General features: G+C 40.4%; 1 protein-coding gene across 2 annotated transcripts in view; it reads left to right on the forward strand.

Annotated features, from left to right (window-relative positions):
- The window catches only part of mpped1 (metallophosphoesterase domain containing 1), a gene marked incomplete at both ends in the record, with an annotated part of 219,862 nt that extends 210,248 nt beyond the window's left edge, over positions 1–9,614 (forward strand). For both annotated transcript variants that reach the window (XM_083935273.1, XM_083935272.1), the window contains 2 exons: positions 4,668–4,781; positions 9,496–9,614. In XM_083935273.1, coding sequence (XP_083791399.1) covers positions 4,668–4,781; positions 9,496–9,614 — 233 coding nt within the window. The remainder of the gene's footprint in view (positions 1–4,667; positions 4,782–9,495) is intronic.
- Positions 9,615–10,161: the final 547 nt, after the last annotated feature.

A 10,161-nucleotide genomic window follows, 5' to 3' on the forward strand; every position in this document is an offset into this window, starting at 1 on the left:
AATATGTATGTGTGCACGCCTATCTACAGATTTACATATAGACACGCTCTACTTTGCTTTAGTCCTAATTGAAAGAGAGCAGTGGAAGTGACGCTGGTGGATCATTGTTGTATTGAATGGTTTAATAAAGGGTGAAGGTAATCAAAGCTGCGGCTCTCTCAGTCCAGTCAGCCCCACCCGCTCTGCTTGAAATCACACTTTACCTTTAGAGGAGATTATTAGCCTTCTTAGTGATCACCTTTCACCTTCTACACACTTTTCATCCTCACACACACTCGCAAACACCACCAGAGTCCGAACAACCATACAGATGCTGGCTCACAAGCTCACTGACATCCTCTACACACAACTCTGTCTCTCTCACACACACACACACACACACACACACACACACACACACACACACACACACACACACACACACTCCTCTCTTTTTCTCTGTCTCTCTCACACACACTTTCACACCTCATCTCCCGCTGCAGCTGTGATGTCCAGACGAGTGTGTGTGATTGATTTCTGTGTCTGCGTCTCGGCTGCGAACACAGCCGTTTATTTTCCATTCAGCTTAGCGAAGTGTCTCTAGCTATCTGCTCGTAAGCCACCGGCATATGGAGCAGCTACAGCAGGCTACTAATGCGTGAGACACACACACACACACACACGCACACACAAACACACAGAAACACACACAGGATCAGAGCAAAGCTAGAGAGAATGGCATGAGAAAGAAAGAAGGATAAAGGAAAAAGGGGTTGGAGGACAAATGTGTGGACAATAAAGTGGATTCTTTAAAGCGCTATAGAGGTCAAGAAAAGACATCCTTTTTTGAAATATTTCTTAAAAGAGTGCGAAACGAATGATGGCCTAAAAGGTGACGGGAAAAGGAGTGTGAACACGACGTTGTTTTGCACTGCAGCAAAATCTCCCGTCTTTTATGAGGCGCGATAAAACGGCAGATCGGCAGCTAAAGAGGAAAAATATGGCCTCTTTATCTGGCTGTGAGGAAGAAGTTAACAGCAGAGAGAGAAAGAGAGAAAGTGAGACAAAAAGAGGAAAACAGGCTCAGTGCCCAAAGCAGCAGCTGCTTTGAGACAACCGGCACATTAGAGCTAAATACCCCGAGACACAAAAAGCCCTCATAACTTCTCACTTCACTTCCACCGTCTCCCAAGGCTTGTAAAGAATACACTTACATTTTTAAGGCGTTTCACACCTAAACTGATACTCAAAGTATGTTTTACAGGTAGATACATTTAGAGGACAAAGAAGTCAGACTGTATTGCTTCCCCAGCATGACTGATTCACTGACAGCTGAGAACATGGAAGATTTTATGTCTTATGTGAGCATGAGAGGGTCCATTAACTGTGCCTTGAGTGAGATTTTTAGCACTTTGTTTGGTAGTAAAACATAAAAAAGTATAAAGAATCCTAAAGTCATCCCTAGAGAGTCTTTTCTCTTTCTCTTTCTTTACGTATGCTCTGGTAAAGACTTGCTGAAAGCTACCAAATCATGAGATTTGCTCCTTCTCACTTGTTTGAAGTGTCAACCCTCACAATTATATGGACACAGTCTCTTGTATAGTTTTGGTCTGGGGCTAGGGGACTGTTCAGATTTGGAGAGGAAATTACTTAAGACTTGAGGCTTGGACTTGAGTTACAAAAATGAGGATTCAAAACTCGATTTGGACTCATCTGTTTTAAGACTGCCTCAGATGAAGAATGCACCTTCACTCAAGTAGAGATGATATGATTCACTACTGGCAACTAGGTGTTCAATGAACGGTTTCCATCTAAAAAATGTTTTTCTCATGGTTTTGGCCATTTTGCTTTTGCAAAAGAAAGTTAAATGTACAAGACTTGACATGGACTTGCCCTTAATGACCTGATACTTGAACTTACACTTAAAGTGTAATTCCGGTGCAAAATTATCCCATAGTCTTTTTTTTTTGCACTTACATACATCAAATAAGCCACTGAGAAAGTTTTTTTCATGTATGAACTATTAATGGAGAAATCTGGGAAAGTTGCTAACAGCCGGACGTGGCTAACACTGATTAGCTCAGGGCAGTACGGTGAAGGCATTCAAATGTCTTTTTTAACCACTAATACTGCTGAAAATAACAGCAAACCTCTGTAGCAGCATGAGAAGAGTCTGTACACAGAAAACAAAGCACCAATGGGCTCCTTCTTTTGGGATTGACTTTGCTAATCCACTTGAATGGACTTTACTATGAGAGGAGCTGGTACAGGGGCCAGTAGGTAAGTCTTTAAAACACTCTTTTAATAAACTCCAGGTTCACTAACTACGTTGTTGGTGCTTTGTTTTCTGTGTAGGAACTCTTCTCATGCTGCTGCAGAGGTTTGCTGTTATTTTGAGCAGTATTAGTGGTTAAAAAAAAAACGTTTTAATGCCTTCACCGTACTGCCCCGAGCTAATCAGTGTTAGCCACGTCCGTCTGTTAGCTACTCTCCCATATTCCTTCATTAATAGTTCATACACAAAAAGCTGTCTCAATGACTTATATGATGTATGTCAGTGCTGAAAAAGACCATGGGATGATTCTTTTTTGGCAAGCCTTTTATTATGTAGGACAGACAGGACATGGGGTGAGAGAGAGGGGGAGACATACAGCAAAGGGCTGCAGGTCGGAGTCGAACCCACAGCTGCTACATCAAGTATATATAATATATAACTATAAGCTAGATAATAAAGTGCACCACTATCACTTTATTATCTAGCTTATAGTTATATATTATATTTATACTCTATTACTGCACTATAGTTCTGTTTACGTCTGCTCATTACACACATGTATCATGTTTGACCACATCTGAATCCGATCACTGTCCACTTATATCTTTTCTGCACTACAGTTCTGTTTATACCTGTTTCAACAGTCTACTGCATGTTTACATTGTTTACATCATATACACCCGTTCACATGTCTGCTTACATCTGATACACACATGTCTTTCTACATCTCACGCCGACGATGTTCTCTGTATCTAACCTGTACTAACACACTAACATCCTGACACTTATTCTACCTGTACTAACACACTAACATCCTGACACTTATTCTACCTGTACTAACACACTAACACACTTATTCTACCTGTACTAACACACTAACATCCTGACACTTATTCTAACCTGTACTAACACACTAACATCCTGACACTTATTCTACCTGTGCTAACACACTAACATCCTGACACTTATTCTAACCTGTACTAACACACTAACATCCTGACACTTACTCTTCTTTTACACTTTATTCTTGTGTTAGGTTAAAATGTTTTTGTATAATTGCACTGTCGTTATTTGCTGCTCTGTGTGCCCTGAATTGCCCCCCGGGGACAAATAAAGTTTTATGAATTGAATTGAATTGAATTGAAGGACCTTCAGCCTCTTGACATGGAGCAGCAGCTCTAACCACTCAGCTACCAGCCACCCCATGGGATGATTTTGTGACGGAATTACACTTACACTTACAATATTTTAGATTTGAACTTGCCCTTAAAGATGTGAGACTTCAACTTACCCTTAAAGACTAGAGGAGAGTTACTGTCCTGCATGTTTTAGGTCTCTCCCTGCTCTAACACACCTGATTCTAACGATTTTCAAACCTGTGACGAGCTGCTTGATACCGAGCAGGTCATTAGAATCAGGTGTGTTGGAGCAGGGAGAAACCTGAAACATGCAGGAACAGCAGCTCTCCAGGAGCAGGGTTGGACACCTCTCGACCAGAGGCTTGAATTTACCCTTAAAGACTTGAGACTTGTCCTTGAGACCTTGGTATCGCAGGCTTTCTTGATAACTACTGGCTAGACATTGTATTAGGCTATAGGAATATGATGGATGTTTTTGTTTTCACCATTTTCTGACACATTATAGACAAAACAATTGATAAATTGATCAAAACAATTCTAGCAGAACTTAAAGTTTTTCAGTTTCTTTTCTCATTTGTTCATTTGTTCACTTCACTCTATTTTTCTTTTTTCCTTTGTGTTTACTTGCTTATTCCTGTCTGTGCAGAGCGACAGAAGGCAGGGTAGATGGAAACACAAGCTCCTCAGTCATTTTATTTCTCTGACTTGATGCTTTTATTGACTCAGCATCAGCAGCATTCCTCCTCGGAGAGCAGCCACTAAATCATATACACTGCGTGCTTCATCCTTGTCACACACACTGTGAAGTCCGCATCTGCGTGTGGCTGTGATTGATCTTTATTTTCTATGGCTGCTTTCGAAAAGTCTTTTTTTGTGCTGCGATGTGCGGTTTGCCATTAGACAAGGAGTCTGAATCACTTTTGGAAGGGAGATGAAATTTATAACCCTCGTGAAGATACATTCAGCCATGAAAACACAGAAAATCACATCACATAGTTGCCCATTAAACGCATTACTGAAATGATCCAAACAGATTTTTTCCCCCTTTATGTAGCCATGCTTCAATGTAAACGGTTTTCTTATGAAGTTGAACGGTAAGATAAAATTGTAGAATGAGTTTAAGGTAATTATACAGCATGTTTCCCACAATGCAATGCAATATCGACCTGCAGTCACTAAAAGATGACAGTGATGTTCTGTTGTTCTGCTCTTCTCTCCACCTGCAGTAGTCTCAACTCAAGAGTTGTTGTTGTTGATTTGTCACTTGTGTGCAGGTTTCCTGGACTGGGTCCCGAAAAAGATGCAGCGTGTGGGGTGTATGGAGCTGCTCAACACAGTCCAGAGGAGAGTCCAGCCCAAATTACACGTGTTCGGACACATTCATGAAGGTACGTTGGTCGGCTTGTAAGCACACACACATTCTGCACCATACTGCGCTCACAACAGAAGCTATGACAATTTTTTGAAAGAGGAGATGGGTCTCCGTCCGTTTCCTAACAGCAAGCGAGCGTCAGACTCACAATGTCTCTGTCCACATTTAGTGTGGAACATGCTGTAAAATATGTGCCTGGATAACAGCTATAGTGGTGCATTTCGGGATTTCCGAGCTCTGAGTCTGAACTTTCAACTGGAACGACCCCCGAGGTCGGATTTCTGACTCAGAGATCGGACAGTCCTAACAACTCCCGAGCTGACATTTAAAGACTGCTGCCCCAGCTGTAAACAGTTAAGAATCTCCTGTAATAATCCTTTTATTAACACTTTTTACTATTTGTTTTCACAATAAGTCAGCCGTATACATAGTATTGTTAGATGTAGATATATGGAAATGCTGTGTGATTTAAGTTTTTCATGTGTAAATGCAAACTACAAAGCAGTCTGTGCTAACAAAGGCTAACCGTAGCCTGGTAGTTTCAGCCGTGTTTTTTCCGACTTTGTAACTGAAACGCTGATAACTCGGGTTTGACGTCATTCCCAGCTGCGACCTCTGACATCCGAGGTTAATGGAACGCACCGTAAGTCTCATGACTCCTAAGCAGCGTCGGCACTTCAGAGGCTGGCGTCTGCGCAAAACTGCCACACACACAGTCACACACACACACACACAGACACAGACACAGACACACACACACACACACACACACACACACACACACAGTCAGGCAAACACAAGCGCTCCACATTACTGCTGTTTTTCATATAAATATAAATGGAGCATCCGACAAAAGTTCAGCTTGCGCCATTCGCAGCCAGTTAGGACAATCAAAAACAATGTACCCAAACTCAGTGTGCGAACTACAGGGGATCCAGGGGGAGCTCCCCTTGGCCTGTCTCCTTGGTAAAGTTCCCTTACCCGTGCTCTGTTCCGCAGGAGGCTTCTGCAGGATTTTGTCCATTGGCATGACAAAGAATGAATCAGAATGAAACTGTAAAAGGGAGAGGAGAAAAATGACCGCTCCATCCCCAGTCGAAATTACAACCTTGACTATGTGTATTTAGTTACATCCCCTCATATTTGTAATATTCTGTATTTATTCAGGGATGTACTGTAAATATAAACTAATTTGCCACTTTTGTTTACAGAATACAGTTTACAAATTTTAAGGCTCACATCAATCCATCAATGACCTGAATTCATAGGAGGCAGTAACATAATCATATTTAACATCAAACTGATCTTTCTCACTAAAACTCAATTAAGCATTATATATACAGTATATACATATTTATATAATGTTTAATTGAACTAAAATTGGAAATTAAGTGGAAAATTAATTCAAGACTGAATTGAGCTTATTTTGAACACTTACTGAAGAAATAACAAAGAGTGCTTCTCTTTAAAATGTGCGAAAGATCTGCGGAGGTGTCATCGTAATTATGTGGGTGCAGATTCCGCGGGGGCCTGCTTATCACATTCTGAAGGCAGCAGTTAGTTTACACACATTTCCACCTGCCGCTGCATCACTGTGTCTTATATTTTTCTCACATATCTTAACACCTAAACATTTACCTTATTATATAAATCAGCCAGTCACATGTACTGTAGATACAGCACAAACAGAAGAAAAGCCATGTACTCTAGAGCTTCAGTTGAATATTTTAAAGTTAATTAAATTGACTGAGAAAGTTAAATTTACACCACGTAACCTTAAAGAGTATGGAGATAGTGTGCAGTAGTTTTCTTGAAGAGCGATGACGAATGATGGAAATGACTTAGGTGTATATGAGAGAAAGGCTGAGCTGCCACATCCTTATGAGCACTACATCCAGGCCAGTGAGGGCAGAGGGGCTGTCTCCCTGGATCAGGGGGTCAGGCCAGCACTGAGCACCACCCCATCACAGAGAATTCTCATGTCTGGTCATGTTTCCATGACCCATCTCATACAGGATTATACAGACACCTAAAAATATACAACCAAAACTAAGCCTCTGGGTGTGCCAGAGCATATGTCCACAACAACCAAAAACTAAACAGATAAATATAAAAGACAAAAATAAAATAAATCAAATTAAAGTAGAATAGGATTTGTGCAGATTCACAGACACGAGAAAAAAAAAAAAAAAAAAAAAACCCAATACATGAGCATAAACCAGGGTTCTTACAGGTGCTTGAAATCCTTGGACATGCTTCAATTTTATTGTCTTGTTTTCAAGGTTTGAAAAGTGCTTGAGTTTTGGAGAAATTTGACCTTGGGAAAGGTGTACAAACCCTGACAAACACAGACGTTTTTTCATGCTTTTCTCTCATACGTCAGTTTCCTCCCCTTGTCCCGGGTTTTGTGACACATATTCAGAAAATGCATAAACTTTATCAAAAAGAAGTTCAATCACAGCTCCATTCTCCATACCTATTAAATCAACATAAGGAGCAGCAACATTTGGTGTAAATCAGGATATAAAGGGCATGAATTTCATTCTCAACAACGTTTGAATCACAGTGTTCACAGAGTCTCTCTTCCTCAGACGTGCTTCTATATCGGACGGTTTTAGTGCGCAGTGGTAATACGCCGCACCGTAACTGCGCACATAGTGAGCTTAAATTATATTACAAATTTTCACACTTACAGTATATTCTTTTTAAAACCATCAATGGGTTCTCAGTTTTGTTTTTTGAAGATTTCTCCTGCCCGATGCTTTTTACAAATCAGAACCCAGATTAGAAACTAGATCTGATTTCTTAGGAGAAATAGGCTGAAAGCAGCTCTCTACATTAATGTGGAGACAGAAATGATCCTTGTGTGTTTTGTATTCATGAATTTAAATCTGAACCCAGACTTCTGTTCGGTTCCACCTACACTTAAAAAAATCACTTTGGCAAAGCCAAATGGAAGTACTTTCTGAGAGATGGTCGTTAACTTATGCTTGACAAAATGGTAACACTACATCTGCCATTTGGAATCAACGCTGGTCCAAAGTGCCTTTGAAACTGACTTTTTTTTTAAGCTGTAGTGGTGTTAGTGTCACTCTTGTGCATATATTTGCTCAAACTGGATTCTCGCCATTTTGGAAACGATGTGCTGTGATACTAAGCGCTGATAACTCTGGTTCTTCTAGTTTGCATGTCCAAGACAAAACATCTATGTCTGTGTATTTTATTATGATCCCCATCAGATGCAGCACAGTTCCTATTGTTTTATTTTATACTTTATTTACTGTGGATTTGAGCATTTTCTGCGGAGGCAACATTTTTATTCCAGTCATTTTAAACCAAAGTAGGGATCAACGTTGAACAAATTGCAACAGAAGCCAACCCCACTGATTTTGTATCCTCAGTTTGTCCTGAGTGAGGGAAAGACCTGAAGAATCACAATAGGGGAACGTTTCTAAAAAGACCTAAATATCCAAATATGCATTCAACTATTCTTTATTTTATCACACAAATAGGAAAAATATAACCTTCAGATATCACCATGAAAATGACTGATTTGGTTATTTACATCAAGACAAACAATAAATGTAATACAAGGTTTTTGAAATTGTTTGTTCACACGGGCAAACGGGGCATAATGTAATTACATATGTGCTCATTTTCATAAATACCACAACATCTAAACACTGGGTATAAACAGGTGAAAATGTCTGGTTGAATCTTATTTACATACAACAGTAACAGACTTGATGTTAAGATGTGAATGGACCCATTTAGTCGACCCATGAGCATTAATAAATATAGGCAGAAGAAGGACTTCAAACCAGTCTTTCTGAATGATTATTGCAGGGATGGGGTTTGGGGCTGGTTCTGTGGGACTGTTTCTGGGGAGTGAGTCTGAGGGAAGAACAGACAAAAGGAGAATGCAGAAATTTTTTTATCTGTGTTTTTTATCGATCATGAATAGAAGATTTTTTAAAGGACAAAAGAGAAAGCTAATATTTCTGTTTTAGCTACATAAGCTTGGTCTACCCTAATCTGAGGTTCCTACCAGCTCAAAAACTGTGTTGTTGTAATAAAGTAGACTCTTGCACTCCGCCATGTTGAAAAGGTCAAAGGTTATCTCATCTCGTCAACTCGTGTATCAAAATATTCTACGAGTTTCCCAGTGGAAATTACCACATGAGGGGGTTTTCTTCCGATTTTGGTATTTACCAATTTTCCATAGGACGTGAAGGCTCCATCTGTCTAGTTTTTCAATGGAGTCCAGTGGATTTGCTGTTTCTTTTCACCTCACAGAAACAAAGTAAATTAAATCTTTAATTCACTTTGTTTCTGTTCAGTTTAAATAAAGTGTGTTTTGAGGAGTTAACGAGGTAATTAATTACTTGAGTGATAGAGAGAAAATTGAATTCAGAAGGTGTACGGTTGTATTTTTCTGTTTAATAAGGAAAGAAAGTGTAAAAATATGTCTTTGCTTGATGGTTTGTGACTGCATTTGCTTAATTATTGAGCTTGAACGATGTATTTCACCTGAAGGGGTGGGGGAGTTGACACGGACCTGTCTGAATATATAATCAATCGCCGGTTGTTAGGCTGATGGTGGCTGGTTGGAACATTTTAACATACTGTCCAACTCTATTGGAGATTCATATAGTTTGAAAAAAATGGCTTCTTTAAAAAACATTTGTGATAACAGTGTGTAGGACTTCACCTTTTCCACTGCTCCCCAGGTTATGGCATGATGACTGACGGCACCACGACGTTCGTCAACGCCTCAGCCTGCACGGTCAACTTCCTGCCCATGAACGCGCCCATCGTCTTTGACCTTCCGAACCCCAGGGCCACATGACCAAAGAAAGCTCACCCCCAAAACACCTGCCAACCAATCAGGAGAAAGGAGCCAGGAGAGGTAGGTGAGGTCGGTGCGCAGAGCGGAGCAGATTCTGTAAATATAAGGCAGCGGTGTGTTTAAAGCCACACATGCGGTACATGCCAGGAGATGGAGCGGACTATCAATGTTATTTACTGTACGTGCCATCATTTCTTCATCTCAACACAGAGTCTAAAAGCAGACAAATGGACGAGCAGAGACGCGCTTTTACATGCGGACAAAATGGACATTTCTCTGTCTTCTTTTACTGCACTGACAATCTGATGTGGCTCTCAGAGACGAGAGAGGACCCCGACATCCCTGTTGGCCTTTTTCACTTAATTTCAAAAAACTGTAGACATTGGGACTAACAGTGAAACAATCAGGCACCTCTTCTACATGAGAGTTTTGGTTAAGCCACGACTCAACAGCAGTACCAGAACATTTGGTCGGGGGAATTTTAACAGAACTTTGCTCCTTTCCCACTTTTAAACTTTGATGTCCTAATTTCTTTCTACTCCTCCCT

This window comes from Echiichthys vipera, assembly GCF_963691815.1.
Source record: "Echiichthys vipera genome assembly, chromosome: 20".
Classification (NCBI taxonomy): domain Eukaryota; kingdom Metazoa; phylum Chordata; class Actinopteri; order Perciformes; family Trachinidae; genus Echiichthys; species Echiichthys vipera.